The sequence below is a fragment of the Halichoerus grypus genome, chromosome 8 (assembly GCF_964656455.1).
Source record: "Halichoerus grypus chromosome 8, mHalGry1.hap1.1, whole genome shotgun sequence".
Taxonomy (NCBI): Eukaryota; Metazoa; Chordata; class Mammalia; order Carnivora; family Phocidae; genus Halichoerus; species Halichoerus grypus.
Genome location: NC_135719.1, coordinates 66,829,617 through 66,847,640, shown reverse-complemented (window position 1 = coordinate 66,847,640; position 18,024 = coordinate 66,829,617). Strand labels below are relative to the sequence as shown.

General features: G+C 42.7%; 2 protein-coding genes across 4 annotated transcripts in view; one reads left to right on the top strand and one right to left on the bottom strand.

The window, feature by feature from the left end:
• LOC118521985 (large ribosomal subunit protein eL22-like) overlaps positions 1 to 18,024 on the top strand; it is a 112,929-nt gene that overhangs the window by 11,940 nt on the left and 82,965 nt on the right. The window lies entirely within an intron of this gene.
• SLC30A4 (solute carrier family 30 member 4) overlaps positions 13,103 to 18,024 on the bottom strand; it is a 28,044-nt gene continuing 23,122 nt past the window's right edge. For 2 of the 3 annotated variants that reach the window (XM_078079403.1, XM_078079404.1), the window contains one exon: positions 13,103 to 17,738. In XM_078079403.1, the coding sequence (XP_077935529.1) occupies positions 17,584 to 17,738 (155 nt within the window). In that variant the 3' untranslated portion in view covers positions 13,103 to 17,583. The remainder of the gene's footprint in view (positions 17,739 to 18,024) is intronic. The other variant, XR_013450472.1, reaches the window with a different exon arrangement.

Sequence of the window (18,024 nt, the reverse complement as noted above, 5' to 3'; positions counted from 1 at the left end):
GCCTGGGTGCCTCGGTTGTTTAAGCATCAGGCTCTTGGTTTCTTCTCAGAGAGTGATCTCGGGGTCCTGAGATCAAACCCCACAACAGCCTCTGTGCTCAGCATAGAGTCTGCTTGTCCCTCTCCCTCTGCTCCCCACCCCCACCCCCTGTCTCTGTCTCTCTCTCTCAAGTAAATAAATAAATATCTTTAAAAAAGAAAATTGAGCAAGAGACTTTTAAGGGGGCACTTCATGAAAGAGGATATCCAATGGACAATGAATTTATAAAAGATGGTCAACTTCTTATTCTTAGACTCTTGGGGGAGGAAGAGAGGTGGAGAAAGGCCCAAGTATAGTGGAAGACTGAATACTTAAACAGCAAAAAAAATTTCCCAAGTAATTCAGATTTTACCCACTAGGGGGAGAAATTTCACCTCATTTTGCATCAGGGAGATGCAAATTAAAACCACAATGAACTACCACCACATACCCTCCAGAATGATTAAAACAGAAAGGCTAACAATGCCGAATTGGCAAAAACGTGGGGCAACAGGTACTCTTACTGCTGGAGAAAATCAAACTGACACAACTTGGAAAAATTTTCAACATTATCTAAAAAAAGTTGAACGTTGACATACCCTAGAACATAGCACCCCGAGTCCTTGGTATACACCCAACACCAACGTGTGCACATGGACGCGGAAGGTGTACAGGATTGTTTATAACAGCATTATTGGTAGTAGCCAGGACTGGAAACCCCAAATGTCCATGAAAAATAGGCTGGATAAATAAATTGTAATATAGTAATGCAATGGAATTCCTAACAGCAAAACAGTAACAACAAAAGCAAACAAAAAAACCTGGCTTCAAAGGAAGTGAGGCATAAAATAATGCACACTATATGATAATAAGTGTATAAAGGTACAAAACAGCTTACACTGTTAGATATCAGGATATTGGTGACCTCCGGCATGGAAGATGGAAGCCAGGACTGGGCCCTGGCTTGAGAAGGCCTTCTGGGTTGGTAATGTTAGGTTTCTTCACCTGCGTGCCTAAAGGAGATGTGTTGACTTTGTGATAATTTATCTTTGATTGGAGCACTTAAAAATATATTTAACACTTCAGTTATAAAGTTAAAAAGTAAATATTTTAAAGTGGAAGTGTGTGTGGGGCGCCTGACCAGGAGCGTCGAGGCCAGAGTGTGGAAAGGGGACAGCAGAAGCTCAGGACAGGACGGAAGTAGGTGTTGGCCCTAAAACAATCCCCAGGCAAATCCTATTCTACCCTCGGGGGGGGGGGGGGGGTTCCTTCCAGCCCTTTCCCCCTGAGAATTCTGGCCTTAGGCAAACATTCTGTTTTGACTTTTTTTTCTTTTGAACTCTTTCTGTAGGGAAAATGTCCACAAGTGGAATAATTTGGTCAAAGGGTACAGCTCTTTTAATGTCTTGTTTCATAAGCTTTGCCAGACTGTCCTCCTGAGCAACCTAGAGCAACCCAGCATGGCCCCAAAGGACATGTTTCCTCAGGCCTTCCAACAGTAGATTTTTAAAACAGGGTCCTTCCGTAGGTGAATGGATAAAGAAACTGTGGTACCTCAAGACACAGGAATGTCTTTGGTGCTAAAAAGAAATGAGCTCTCAAGCCGTGAGAAGACATAGAGGAAACTTAAGTACACATTACTCAATGAGAGAAACCAGTCTGAGAAGTCTACACACTGTAGGACTCCATTTGTGCGACATTCTGGAGAAGGCTAAAGTAGGGAGACAGTAAGAGGATCCATGGTTGAGGAGGGTGAGGGAGGAGGGCTGGATGAAGAGGTGGAGCACAAAAGATTTCTGTGGCAGTGACCCCACGCTGTATGATATGATAATGGAGGATCATGTCAGTATAAATCAGTCCAAACCCAGAGAAGATCCAACATAAAGAGGGAAGCCTCATATAAACTATGGACTTTGGATGACAGCGATGTGTCAACGGAGGCTCATCAATTGCAACAAGTTGTAACCACCGTGACGGGGATGCTGATACTGGTTGTGCATTGGGGTTGGGGGGCGCGGCAGCGTCTAGGGGAAACTTGTACCTTCCACTTAGTTTTGCTGTGAACCTAAAACTGCTCTGGAAAAAATAAAGCCTTAAGAAAAATGCTGGCAGATCCAGTGAGAAGTCAGCTAAGCAAAAGCCTGAGGAAGCACTCTCAGGGGCAGGAAAGATCAGAGAGAGAGCAGTTCCGGGATGAAGAGAGCACTGAGGGGGTGCAGGGGGGGTGCGGGGGGAGGGGGAGTGCGGGCGGGGCGGGGGGACGATGGGGCGTTTGGGGGAGGGGTAAGTTCTGGAAGAAGACACCCAGCAGCTAAGATAGGTGGTTTCTTATTGGGAGATGGACAGTGGGAACAGTGCGAACCAGAAGAGTGAGAGGTTTGCCGTGTCGCTTCTATATGGCCTTAATTTTTGAACCTTATGACAGTTTATGTATTGAAATTAGAGAAAGCTTGAAACCTAGTAACTTCAAAGGCTGAGATACATCCGGTGGTGTCACTGGGAAGAGTGGTGTCACTGGGAAGAGCACTGGGGGAGAGATTTGGTCAAGAGGAGGCAGTAAAATCCAAGGTCTAATAAACCTGGGTGAGTAGGAGGAGAAGCAGAGACAGACGCCCCACGCTCGCTTGCCTGGCTTTGGTTGCGAGGCAGGGAGGGAGGTAGGCAGGGCCAGATCCAGGGAGCTTTACTTTGCTGAGAGATTTGCAATATCTACTGAGGGCAAAGGGGTGAGAGGGCAGGAATCCCAGGGAGGGAGGGTTGAAGGCCAGGAGGCCGGGGACCCAGAGCTTGGCGAGCCCTGCCCAGGGGCTAAGCAGGCTGGGGTGTGGGGAGGCCCGGGCACAGGGGAGGCCACAGGGGCCGCCCGGGAACTTTGCAACAGACTCATGCTCGGGTGGAGGCTTGCGCAGACGGCTTCTGAGGCCTTTGCGGATCTGATACTTTCTGCACTGCTGGGAATGTTCTGTATCTTTGCTGTCCAGTGTGGTAGCCACAAGCCACATAAAGCTACTGAGTGCTTGAAATGTGGCTCAAGTGACTTCAGAACTGAATTTTTAGTTTTATTGAAGTTTTTTAACGCTCAATTTTAACTGAGATACAGTTGACAAACAATACCCTGCACATATTTAAAAAGTACAGTTTAATAATATTTGGTATGTTGGGCGCCTGGGTGACTCAGTTGTTAAGCGTCTGCCTTCGGCTCAGGTCATGGTCCCAGGGTCCTGGGATCGAGCCCCACATCGGGCTCCCTGCTCGGCGGGAGGCCTGCTTCTCCCTCTCCCACTCCCCCTGCTTGTGTTCCCTCTCTCACTGTGTCTCTCTCTGTCAAATAAATAAATCTTTAAATAATAATAATAATAATATTTGGTATGTGAATGATACCCATACCTGTGAAACAATCAACACACAGTCGAGACAATGAGCATATCTCTCAGCCCAGGGTCCCTTCACATGCCTTTGTAATCCTTCCGTCTCGCCCTTTGCTGGTCTTTTTTTTTTTTTTTTTTTGAATATTTTATTCATTTATTTGAGAGAAGAGAGAGAGAGCACAAGCAGGGGGAGGGGCAGAGGGAGAGGGAGAAGCAGACTCCCCGCTGAGCAGTGAGCCTGAGGCAGGACTCAATCCCAGGACCCTGAGATCGTGAGCTGAGCTGAAGGCAGATGTCTAACTGACTGAGCCACCCAAGCAGCGCCCTATGCTGTTCTGTCCATCCCCAGGCAACCGCTGACCTGCTTTCAGTCAGTATAGATTAGTTTGAATTTTATATAAGTGGAATTATACAATATTTATTTTTTGTCAACTTTACTTGCTTGGCATAATTATTCAACGATTCTTCCATGTTGTGTGTATCGATAGTTCATTCCTTTTTATCACTCAGTAGTAGTCTGTTGTATGGATATACTACAGTTTTTTTAATCCATTCATCTGTAGATGGACATTTGCTTCTTTTCTCCAGTTTTGAGCTGGTGCAAATAAAGTTACTATGTACATCATTACACGAGTCTGTGTGTGGACATATGCTTTCATTTTTCTTAGGTATGTATCTAGGAATGGAATGGCTGGAGCATATCATAGGTGTAACTTGACAGTGTTATTTAATTTTAATTAATTGTAATTAAAATTTAAATGGCCAAATGTAGCTAGTGGCTACCACATTGGGCAGCACAGTGCTAGAAGGTATTTATTATTCCCGTGATTCTGTACTGGGGAGAGACTTTCACTGCTTCTCTAACTGAGGATTTATTCATTCATCATTCGTGCAGCGAAGATCTATTGAGACCCACTTTGTGCCACTCATTGTGGCACTTAGACACTAAGGATGGGATGGGGCAAGATGGGGTGGACCCTGTCCTTGAGGTGCTTACCGTCTAGTGGACTCTGTTTGGCTGGGTTATGGGTGTATGAAGTCCACTGAGGAGGGAGAGGAAGAATCCAGCGTGATTATAAAGTAGAGTAGTTCAAGTCTGCTTAGGCTGTTGGGATGGCCCCAGGTGGGGTGTGGGTTAGGATGAAGGATGAAGCCTCTTCCTCTCCTACTGATGTAGCCTGTGAGAATCAGAAGCAAGTACAGGGATGATAGTGTGTTTGGAGAATAGCAGGGCAGTTGGTGAATTTGGTGTTTCAGGTAGTGGGGCACATTGCCTATGCGGGGGGTGGAGGGACGAAGGTGCTGTGCTAGGACTAATTGCGCCTGTCCTAGGGACATGGTGGGGGCCCTACAGGGAGAGATCAGCTCATGGGAACTCCCCAGAATCTGAGCCTGCACTCTGTCCCTGTGACACCATATAGACACATCTCTGCTGATGTTTCCCACTAGAGAAAAACTATTTTTAGGTCCTGATTTAGTGGGTGTGGGTGTATTAAGCCAAGAATCTTCCTAAGAATTTTTAGGTCCTTCTGCTCGTGACTCACACTTTCTGCTTGTGGAGGCTTTGGCCAGAAGCAGCCCCACGCCCAGGATTTTGGTGAAAGGAAGTGCAGTGCAGTGAGAGGCCATGATCTGTGCTGGCGTGGTTACGACTCACTCACTTGGGGAGCAGATCCTGCATCTCAACTGTGTATTGAAGTCGTGACTTTGAAGTTGTTTGTAGGGCATCAGGAAAGCTTCTGGTGAGGCCAGGGAAGCTCAGGAAACCAAAATGGGAATAATGGCAGCTTCAGCCGCTGTTCAGTGAGCACCCAGCCTGAGCCAGACGCTCTGTGCTGTCATTACCCCACGGAGTTCTCACAACAGTCCTGAGACCAGGTAATGTTATGACCCCCACTTTAACAAGGAAAAAAACAGAGTGCAAAGAGGTCAAGTAATTTACCCAGGTTCATACTGACGGAACCGGAATGTAAACTCGGGGTTACTTCCACCCCGGTGAGAAGAGGCTGATGGGTATGAAATGGCCTGACATAAAATCTCAGGTAACAGTTGCTTTCCATCCTTACATGAATCCCTGGTGTGAGAGTCTACCTGAATTATACTAAGTAGCTATGTCTAGGAGGGACACTTGCGATTTCTCACGGAGGGAGTAGGGAGCAGGGAAGGAGAGGACAATTTACTGAACAGCAAGCATCGTGCTAGACATTTTATGGACATCATAATAGTTCACCCCTAAGCAAGCCTGTGACATCCAGGGTGTTACCTTGTACAGCTGGGAGGTCTAGGTGCTTGCTAAGGTCACCCAGTGATTAAGCTCACCGAGCTGAATTTGAACCCCCACAGGCTGCCTCCAAACCTTTTCCCTGCCCTCACGCCTCTCCTTAACTTCTCACCAACAAAGTACAAAGAGAGGAGGCAGTAAGAGCATAGCCCCTTGGGGTCTCTATTTGCAAAAAATGTTGGTCAGCCTCGGGCAGTTCTGGCAGAGATGAGGTCAGAGTCCAGGTAACCTGTCCATCCCGTGGCGCACTTACTGATGAAGCAGGCACGTTCCTGCTGTGGGCCTCGTCACAGTCGTCCCACCCCCCAGCTGCGCACGCAGGCAGGTTCTTGCTGCGGCCGAGAGCCGCCACCGCGGGCCCTCGGAGAGCCTCACGAAACTGCATTAGCTCATTCAGAAGGTCGTCCCCGCTCCCACCCATCTCGCCAGAAAGGCGGAGAGCATGGATGCTGGAGCCAGCCTGCCTGGATTTGAATCCCAGCTCGGCCACTTATTGGCTGACCTTGGGCAAGTTTCTTAACCTCTCCTTGTCTCCGTTTCCTCATCAGCCAAACCGGGGCGATAATAACTCATAGGGTTGTTCGGTAGGATTCCCGAACACCCGAAAAGCTTTTAGAGCCGGTGCCCGACATATACAGTGCTAAGCACTCAATCGGGGCTTTATTATTGTTATTGATATTATTATTATTCAGACAGCCAGACTGAAGCCCTGCAAAACAGAGTAACTTGTCCAATGAGACCAGGGTCCCTTCTTCTGTCTCTTACTCCAGTGGACTCGTGTATACTTGGTTATCCGTTTTAACAGTGAGAATAAAGATCGATTTAAACTCCATCAGTACTTTCAAAGTAGTGTGAGCTGTTCCCCGATTTCAAGCTGAAAATAGTTCCTGTTCATCTTCTAAGAATAAAGCGTCTTTGTAAAAGGAACAAGCTGTCACCATCAAGACTGGAATTGACAGGAGCTAGCTCGGGGCTCCCACGGGGCTCCCACGGGGCTCCCGGAGATGATCAGGTTCTGTGAGTGCTAATAACTGCTAGCTGTTAACAGCAATTTAGTTGCAGTTAATTGTGTAATTGTCTGGGGTGTTTCAGAAGAGTGTCTCACTTCTATTGTAATCTTAAAGAGACACAGAAAATAACCAGAAATTCTTGAATAGCTGTGCTGTAATTATACATACCCTAAGAATAAAGAAACCAATTCTTTGTTATTGGGAGATGGCCAATCTGGAACATTTTTTTCAGAGGAGCTGTTTTATGCTAGGGTTTCAGTTACATTATGGGAAAGAGATTACAGCATTGACAATGGGGGTTCTTAGGGCTCCTTAAAAAAATTTGCATGCAAAAATAGGTATTTAGTGGATGTGGTATTTCCAACTGTGGGAACATTCACACAGGCCTCCTGCATCTCCAACACTGGAAATTCAAAGAGAAGACCTAGGGCGCCTGGGTGGCTCAGTTGGTTAAGCGACTGCCTTCAGCTCAGGTCATGATCCTGGAGTCCCTGGATCGAGTCCCGCATCAGGCTCCCTGCTCGGCAGGGAGTCTGCTTCTCCCTCTGACCCTCCCCCCTCTCATGTGCTTGCTCTCTCTCATTCTCTCTCTCTCAAATAAATAAAAAATTAAAAAAAAAAAAACAAAGAGAAGACCTATGTCCCTCCCCAAGGGACTTGTGGGTCATCAGACAGCGGTGGCTCCCACAGGGACCAAATGGGGGAGGTGGGCACAGACCTAATTCACATAGGGAGAGCAAGGAAGGCTTTCTGGAGGAGATGATGCCCGAGGAGAGTCTTTAAGGATGAGCTGCGTTTCATGAGGTCAAGAACTTGGGGAAATGATCTTCCAGATAAAGAAGGGGCAAAGGAGCAGAAGCTAAGAAAATTTGCCTTGTTCTATGAGCTGCAAGACCGGCGCTGCTCAGTTAGTCAAGTAAAAAAAAAATAATAGGCATTGCATTTTTTTTTTTTTTGAGATTTTATTTATTTACTTATGAGAGACAGAGAGGCAGAGGCAAGGAGCCCAATGTGGGACTCGATCCCAGGACCCTGGGATTATGACCCGAGCCGAAGGCAGACGTTCAACAGACTGAGCCCCCCAGGCATCCAAGGCAGTGCTTCTGTGAAGGGATAAACTTGTAGTAATAATGATGTGTTCTCTGCACTTTCACTATCTAGCTCATTTAATCCTCATAAAAGTCACATGAGGTAGGGACAGTTAATATTACTGTTTTGCAGACAGAGACACTGAGGCACAGAGAAGTTCGATAAGTTTTCCCCAAATCTCACTGTTAGGAAGGGAGGGCCAGGATGGAAATCTAAACAGCCTGCTCTGAGTCCATACCTCTGTGTGAGCTCACAGAGAAAGCATCTGTTTGATTTGGAGCTATCTAGTAACTAACCCAAGATATCTACTAGATCTTACCCACTCCCAACCCAGATGAGATCAGCTTTAACCCAAAATTCCATGGCTTGTGGGAAGTTCACTGACTTCCTGGAAATTTCTGTGAATTATTGGAGGCTTGTGTTTTTGTTGTTTCCCATGGTTCACATTCTCAGTGTAGAATTTCTGAGCTATTTCTTGGTCTTAATCCTGTCTCGGTGATAGTCCAGTGGTGGGCACAACCCCTTCTCCTTGATTTGACCACCTTTCCCTCTCCCCAAGCAATGTAAGCATTGACTTAAGATTTGGGGGCTGGCTGTGACCAGCAGGTCCCAATGTATGTTGACTGTAATGTGAAACAGCCCCTCCCCTCACAAACAAGACCAGGTGCGGACACAGAAGTGCACTGTCCCAGGGGCGCCTGGGTGGCTCAGTCGTTAAGCGTCTGCCTTCGGCTCAGGTCATGGTCCCAGGGACCTGGGATCGAGCCCCGCATCGGGCTCCCTGCTCTGCGGGGAGCCTGCTTCTCCCTCTCTCACTCCCCTTGCTTATGTTCCCTCTCTCGCTGTGTCTCTCTCTGTCAAATAAATAAATAAAATCTTTAAAAAAAAAAAAAAAAAAAAAAGAAGTGCACTGTCCTGGGAGCAAAGCAGTGGCAGGCTATCGAGGGAAGGCCAGAAGGAGCCCAGCCCCTGTGGTTTGGGTCGCAACCCTTCCCAGTCACGGCTGTGAGGGCTGAGGAATGAAGAGAGGAAAGGCTAGTGAGAACAACGTGCTGAGACCTGATTTAGTACCATTCTGGTGCCTCAAAAAACAAGAACTCAATTAAGAAATAGAGTAAACTTCTGGCTTTTTTTGCCAAGCATGCATATAAATTATAGAAAGTTGAGTGTTCCTGAACTATTATACTTCCATTATTTTTATACATCTATTATCTAAAACTTGGTTGTGATTTTGACTACATTAGTCTACACTGGATCCCTTTTGTATCACTTGTTTACTAGTTATAACTATATTTAAGAGTTGTCTGTGACCTTCTATTCCTGCATTATGACTCTACCTACGTGACTTTCATCAAGGTACTTAACTCCTCTGGTCTCAGTTTCTTCATTTGTAAAATGATTATAATATTCATCAAAATTCCATCATGAGAATTACCTAATCAAGTGCACAGTACAGTGTCCGAAATGCTGTAAAGCCTCAAAAAAATGTTAGCAAATATTTCCCCCATTAACCAAAAGTTGACTGTAGTTGAGTAAGGCTGACGCATGGAGGGTAGGGTAGTGGTTGTAGAAAGGATGGAACTATCGGTGGAGAAGTGAGCTGTCACCAGATCACAAGGATTTTGTAGGTCCTTACCAAGAGGATGGATTTTATCCTACTGGCCAGTTTCTCAAGCCATCCCTAATGGGAGTTTGATCTTCTATTTGTAGGAGTGAGGGTATCACCCAAGATGCTCTCCAAAAACATAGTATTGTTTCATTTCCTGTTTAATTTGAAAAATCCATAGGAATTTCGTGTTCTAGTCTATAACATGTTCAGTAGGAGGGAGGTGAAGACTTCAAAGATCAATTCTTGGTTGAATGATTATAAAATGAATGGCATCTGGAAGTAGTCTCAATATACCTTATAAAAAAAATTCTAACCAATTGAACCAACTTTTTAAGATGTCCCAATTTCAATATCATGGTATCTTAGGGAATGCTTCTCAAACCAGATATATATATATATACTTATATATATATTTATATATATATTTATATACAGAATCAATGGCTAAAACACTGTGAATTATATAATACTTTGTCTTAGAGCTTTAAAAAAATGCTGGACTTTGGAAAACATTCTTACACAAAAAAGCAAAGAGAGGATGGAATGGGCTTGTGTTCAGATAATGCTGAAAACTCCAAACTGTAAAGTGATTAAGAGCCTGTTGGAACTAGGATTTGTCCGTAGCCTTCCCAGGTGACTACGATTTAATGAATGGAAGTCCAGGAAACTCTAATCTTCACCTCACTTCTTCAAGCCCTGACTAGAATCATTGTCTAAGGGAAATACCCCTGTAATAATTCATGCTGTCAGCAGGATTCCTCTGGGAAGGAAGTAGAGGAAAGATAACAGAGGGTGGGGTCAGATCTGCAATCCTAGGAAAGTCAAGGGAACAGAGGTGGTCTGTCTTGCTGTAGGGTTGGCCTTGCATTCATGGGGTCTCTGAAAATTTCCATTAGAGAAAAAATCCAGGGCGCCTGGGTGGCTCAGTTGGTTAAGCATCTGCCTTTGGCTCAGGTCATGACCCCAGGGTCCTGGGACTGAGCCCCACATCGGGCTCCCTGCTCAGTGGGGAGTCTGCTTCTCCCTCTGCTTCTGCCTGCAGCTCCCCCTGTGCTCTCTCTCTCTTTCTCTCTGTGTCAAATAAATAAATAAATATATAAAATCTTCTAAAAAAAAAATCCTACTTTCTTACCAAGAAATAGCTCGATATATTTTGTAGAAAAACCAACCCCCACACACTTTTTCCATGGCATTTTTTAACTGTTAAAGAGAACAGAAGTGTTAAAAAACAAACAAACAAACCCCACAAACCAACATGCAGAAACTGGCAAGTAAAACATTGACAATAGGAATCTGAAAGTCAAACCAGAATGAATTTTTGAAAAGTTCAGGAAAGGAGACATGGAAGCTATTTGGTAACTTACGAAGTATCATCTTTATATTTATTGGGTAATACCCATAGGCCAGACTTTATAGTTCATGTTCTGTAAAAGTCACAGGAGAGCCTTAACCCAGAATGCTGCTTGAAAATGATGAGATCTTTGGTAATATCTCACTGAGGCTGGATTTTTAAACCTCCTAATTAATCTTAAACAGATGATTTATGTAGAGATGATATTTAGTCATAAAGCTTCATACTTCCTGCTTATGCTTAGGCTATTTCATAGCTTACAGCAATTATAATAGATCATAGTTGGAATTGAATTATAACCGGGCAACCCTCTCGGGTCCCCTCCCTCCTTGGGAGCTTTGTACTATCACTTTGCTATCACTCAATAAACCTTCCTTTGCTGCCCACCAAAACAAAACAAAACAAAACAAAAAAGAATTATAACCAAACATTATTCTAATAAATAAAAACGAAAGTTTGACATAAATAAGAGTTTGTAAGGCTATTACCCCAACTTAGAATTTATTTTAGCATCTGATGTGGACCAAAAAAATGACACAACATTTTAGATAGATCTAGCTAGGTAAGTAATCAAATAATATGTAACATCTCACTAGTATAACTTATCTAAAACTATGTATCATTATTTTCAAAAATAGATGTATCTTTCCCTAAGTGACTGGAAAATTTTAAAGAACATATTTTAAAAGCCCAATAACCAATTTTCATCTTTTCTTTTTCTAAAGATTTTATTTGAGAAAGAGCGACAGAGATAGCGAGAGCAAGCACAAGCGGGGAGGAGAGGGAAAAGCAGACCCCCTGCTGAGCAGGGAGCCCAACAGGGGGCTCGATCACAGGGCCCTGAGATCATGACCTGAGCCCAAGGCAGACACTTCACCGACTGAGCCGCCCAGGAACCCCCCAATTTTCATCTTATTTAACAGATAAAAGATTATTTTTCACTTGTGAGCTCCCAGTTGGCACAAACTACCTGAGATACTTGACATTTATACATTTTAATTTCCTTTTTGTCACAACTTAAGTGAAAATTTAAAAATCAAGTAAATAAACCTTTATATTGAAAAGTATTTTGATTCATTTTTTTAGAGAGTGAGAGAGCGTGCACATATGCAGGGTGGGGGCAGATGGAAAGGGAGAGAATCCCAAGCAGACTTCCTGCTGAGCATGGAGCCCGATGCAGGGCTCGATCTCACAACCCTGAGCTCATGACCTGAGCTGATACCAAGAGTTGGACTCTTAACCGACTGAGCCACCCAGGCGCCCCTTGAAAAGTGTTGTTAAATGATCCTGGTGTTCGGGGTAGAAAACTGCTTTGCTAGTGTACATTAGGTCATATGGCACATTTGAAATCTTGCCACTCTCTTCCTCTTTCTGCCCCAAACTCCAAGGAGGATATAGAAAATAAAAAAGACAAAGGGAGGGAGAGAACCTTTGGTGGCTCAGGTGACCTTCAGATTGGCCCGTCTCAAACTTCCAACAGGATCTGGACAAGTTTGCTGCACCCATATATGCTGTTATAGCCTGAAAGGGTACAACAGTGTACACCAGGGGCAGGCAAACTCTTCCTATAAATGGTTGGAGAGCAAATCTCTTTGTATGTGTCCCAACTCCTCTACTCCCTGCGACTGCGGCATGAAAGCAGCCAGACGATCCACGGTCAAAGGAGTATGGCTGTGCTTGACGAACACTGTACACTGAAATGTAAAGTTCAACTTAATTTTCATAGCATATTCTTATTCTTCTGATTTTTTTTAACCATTAAAAAAACATAAACACCATTTTGAGCTCCTTGGGCCACACAAATCAGGCTGTAGGCCAGACTTGGCCGGTGAAGCAGTGTGTGCTGACCAACCCCTCGTCTACATGCCCGGAGGGTCAGCAGGTCATCACGCCCAGACTTCACGAGGGCCCTCACCAATCTTACTTGAGCGGGAGCCTCGCTCTTCCCTTTCTGCCACTGTTGCTGCGGCTGCAGGGATATTAAAAGTGACAGACAGAAAAAGTTACAGATTCTTTTAATATCTTTTTTTTCAGGTTTATTTCTTAAACATCTAAGAGGGCATTACCATCTGAGTTGATAAAACTAATTAGGTTATAATCCACTTTCTCATGCTTTTTAAGATTATCATGTTTTGGGCGCCTGGGTGGCTCAGTTGGTTAAGCGACTGCCTTCGGCTCAGGTCATGATCCTGGAGTCCCGGGATCGAGTCCCGCATCAGGCTCCCTGCTCAGCAGAGAGTCTGCTTCTCCCTCTGACCCTCCTCCCTCTCATGCTCTCTCTCATTCTCTCTCTCGCAAATAAAAAAAAAAGATTATCATGTTTTAAGGCCTACTGCTATTATTTAATCAATAAAAAAAAACCCCAGAGATTTAAGGGGGGGTTGTATATTTTCATTTTTTAATAAACCACACAGCAAAACAATACTTTAATAAATGTATAGGAAATTACAATTTGAAAATTGCAAATACGGTACATATACATATACTATACTTTGATCTTAAATTACATGGGCAAACCCCAGCTTCAAAATCTTCCTAAGATCAATCATATGCAAAATACCTGGTTTCTGAAAGGGCAAATGGAAAAGTATATACAATTTCTTAAACGGGATATGGCTTACTTAATAACATTTTTTTTAGAGAAGCAAAAGCTTTCCAAATACACAGTATCTTCCAGGTGCAAAGCTGACATACTACTGGCCATTTCATTTTTGTGTTGCAGTTACTTCAGGATATACTTAATTACATTATTTTGACACTGTCATAGATTTAATTGGGAAAGTCTCCATAAATGTTTTTCAGTCTTACCAAAAATCAGAAAATGTTCGTTGGTCCTCACAATATGATTAGAAGAACAGCGTGAACCCTTTGTAAGCGAGAAATCAATGACAGGATGGCCTGCATGCACATACACAATTCCATACTGAGGAACTCCCCCACGACAATTTCTTCTAATTTGCAGGTTCCTACCAACATCACAAAAAATATCCCTGATTGGTGAGCTGCAAGTCGGATGCCCTGTCTGGCAAGATGCACATGACAGATCTGTAGGTAGAAATAAAACTTAAATCCTTTGGAAGTCTGACTTGTCCCCCCTCAACACAGCATACATAGCAAGGTGTCACTACTCATTTGTGACTAATACCCAGCTGGCTCATGAGCTAAGCTTGGTTCCAAGACAAACTGAGCCAAATGAACTAATCTTGTATCTATTAACACATTCTATAACTTTAAATTTACTATATGTAAGCTAGAGTCAACAGCAAAATTGCCTAAAACCTTATTCCAAAGGGGTTCAAATTCTGTAAGAACACACTATTCATTATGGTGAACCAATTTATATAAATTCATAAAAGGAAAATGTAGGGGGGCCTGGGGGGCTCAGTCGGTTAAGCAACCGACTCTTGATCTCACTTCAGGTCTTGATCTCAGGGTCGTGGGTTTAAGCTTAGCATGGAGCCTACTAAAAATAATAAAAAAGAAAAAAAAAGAAAAGAAATTTAGCTAATTGTGCTTGTTTCAGAAGTGAATGACTATCTTTTCTAAAGTAATGAGTAGTTGTTTGAGAAACAAAACCCAGCGTCTTACTAGAAACGATCTTCACTCATGGTTGTACAGTGTAGTCTATTGCTATCATACTTATTCTGTAAAGTTCCGTGTGCAGAGAAATTTGGATCAGGAACAAGCAGCTGTTAAAAAAAAAACATTCTTCCTCACCTAGAAATACATTTATAAGTGGTGCTTTGTTTCTGAAAGATGGTTTTCCTCACATTAAAATGAACGGGAAGCTCATGTATCTAATCTGGCCTGTGTCTATTCTGGGAAAATTCTACTAAAGACAAACACTGTCAGTGAAGACACTTGAGTTCAAGAGACAGAACCAGAACACTGAGACTTTCAAGAGCAGGAAACTTAATTTTAGAAAATGCAAATAAAGTACCAAAATCTGAAAAGAAAACAGTAAAATAAGAGATCCTGTGATTTGGCAAACAATACTGATAGGAGCTGCAAGCTGCGAAAACCTGGGCTCACGTTACACAAGGCACAGCTCTAATGGAAAGTGTATGTGGGAGTTCCATTTGCTTGTGGTTCTGCATTTCAAAGCCCTCTGAGAGATGCCTTATTCGACTGTATTCCTCACATTAGATTTCTAAGGCAGCATGACCGTTAATGAAAAATAGGTCTTTCCCTAAAATCAAAACCCTGCCCTCTGGCCAGAGTTGTGAAACACAGGTTTTATGTACACAAGTAACTCTGATTATTTGCAAATGTTAATTAAAATACACCACACTGAAGAAACTGCCTAGTTTTTATGCTGTGATCTGTTCTCCCAGTGCAAAATTAACCACGCTAGGTGTTTATCCACAATTCGCCACCGCTTGTCACAGGATGGTGAACTCTTCCTGTGAGGGCTGGCTGAGGGGTGTAACTTGGGGTTGCAGCTCGGCAGGTGAGGGACAGACCCAGACCCAAGGCTCCTTATCAGAGGCAGACCACTCCCTGGTCCCCTGGTCATATCTGCTAAATTCACACCCTCCTTTGTGGGTTTTGTCAAGCTACAAAAAGGGAAATCTATCAATTCTCAGTTTCACAGACCCAGTAAAGTACAAAATCTGTAATCCTTGCTACAAAAGACAAAGACAGGAAACTTCATGTGTACCTCACTTTAAATAGAACACAGTCATTAAGATTCACAGAAGTTTTCAGTGTTTCTGCATTTTACAAAAGGCTCCTTTTCAATCCTCGAATGGATTTTAGACTGTTTTATCAAGTATCTTTTCAAGAAATAGGTTGATATGAAAAGTAAGATATACCTATTTAAGATAAAGGGAAGTTTACAAGAAACAAGCTCCGTGGACATGGGAAACAACTACAAATATGGGAAAATCCATTAGCATATAATGGATATTCTTTTCCTTTCTCTTGCTAGGCACCCCAAAGTCCATAAATGCCCAGATGTCCACTGAAATGCTTCTCATTTATTCTTATTTGCCTTCCATATTTATGAGAATTTTGGTTTAAACAGTTGATATACCATCCAAATTTTTGAAAAATCCAAATCATTATTTTAAATGGATCCACAGTAAGAATCCCCTAAAGTTAATTTTCAATTCAATTCAGTAAATACTTACTGGGTTTTATTCAATACCATTAACCCTCATCAACCCTTTTTTGGGGGATACCATCAACTCATAATCATCTTTCAGGTAAATTCAGATTTTATCTTCAGTTTACTTACAGTGAGGTACTTGGTAGAAAGAGGAAATCTGTTTCCTATCCTTCTTTGATATTATAAGTCATCTGCATGTTTATGTAGGCTTTCAATTCATAACCTGTCTGTCCAGTACACTGTACTCTACTCTTGAGTCTCTGCGAACCCAAAGAACCATAGCCATTCTTGGTTAAGAAACTGTCCCTGTGAAAATGGACTCCTAAAGTGCATAAAGATAATCTCAAAACCAACAGTTGCAAAATGGAACATGAATATTCACAGCTGCCTCTTTAACACAACTGTTACCAATTAGGTTGCATTCGGTTTGGAAAGTTTCATGGTTAGCCTCCCCACACCACAGACTGAATGTCCATCCCTATTCCTGTGCTTTGAAAAATACAAACACTAGGTCAAAAACCCTCGACTTTTCTTTCTTTCTTTCTTTTTTTCCAGAGTAACGTCTTCTCCCTATCTCTTTGGGCATTTCTGCTGTGGTACTATTGGAAAACCTCAAAATTATATCTTAGGGTTTCTGGAGTCCCTGGAGAATCCCTAACCCATATCATCAAACAGAAAATCTCTCTGGAGGAATGTGGTTAATCCACATGTGAAAGATGGGCATTATAAACTGACCCTTAGTCCTCCAGAGTTTTACCCTGAAAGGCCCCAAACTGACTAACTGGTAAGGAGGCCGGAAGCAAGGTACCAAGCAAACCTCTAGTTCTTGAAAGGACACAGGACCACTGTTTACATTTTGCAGTCCCCTCCTATTCTTAAGTAAAGATAATTCCATGAACAATAAAAATGATTTCAGGAAGACTTAAATCTGACATTCCACACTCCATCCTTACTCCTATATTTTGTTTTACATTATCGTATTGTAACTTGAGTTTAAGATGAACTTCTGCCATTCAGAATAGTATTGAAAATACTTCCTAAATAATCCTAATGACAGTGATCACAATATGTAAAGATTTGGTTCTGATTAAGATTACAAATAACCCAAAATGTTAACTCTGAGATGCAAAACCCCGTAACATCTGGAAAAAACGGTTTATAAAGTATAACTATAATAATAACATTAAGTTATTTGTGAAATAAAACATTTCTGAAATGTGGGAATACATGCTTATTCCACTCTCTGGATAATGTCTAGTACTCTCTGAAATCTGCTGAGAAATAATTTCTGTAAAAAGAGAGCTGGGTGTCAAATTCCAGAAGCCGGATGTCAAGATTACATAATAAAAAAAATTCAGTTTTCCAGCACTGGCTTGATAAAAAATGGTCTTTAAAAAGGATTTTTAAATGCAAATACTGAATTCTTGATGCTTCCTTTAAGACATGTACTTTGTCATAATTAATGCAGTGTGGTCTTGGATTGTCTTCTTTGAGGTATCCGTGGAGTCACATCTTACTCTGTGAATAGTGTTTTGGAAACACCTTCATCTGACAATCAGGGTGAAGTCTCATCTTACCATTAAACAGAAACTAGCGCTGTCCGGCTGGAGTGACTGTTCTGAGGGACCCTGCTTGATGTGGACACAGCTGGTAGGGAGTCCATTTCCTCAGGCAGATGTGCGCATTTACTGCCCTCAGCTCTGTGACTGCAGGATGAATAAGGCAGTAGTCCCCAAAACGTATCAAGTTAAGGACTGGAACTCTGACAATGTGCACAAGTTCTGTCCACTTCTTGCCTGTAACTCTGAAGCTGAACAGTGCATTTATACATGCCAAATGTGTTCAATAATACATGCTTTGCTTTGGACTGTACTTCCTCCCATTTAGATGAACTTCCAGGAACTGCAATGTCAAGAAAATACTATTACTATTCATTGTACACAGTTACAATGACACAGGGGAATAACAATATACAGTGAACCTATTCTTATTCGTTTGATTTCTCCCTCTTGAGGCTACTCTGTTAGAGAAGTACGCCAGTTTCCAAAGCCAGGATGGCTTCTCATTATTCCAATCCCTCCAGTCCACTCGCAGGTAGAGAAAGAATACTAGACATCAATTACAAGTCTTTTGCCTGTTTTTTTTTTTAATAAACCCATATACATACTATTTTGATAAATAAAAAGCA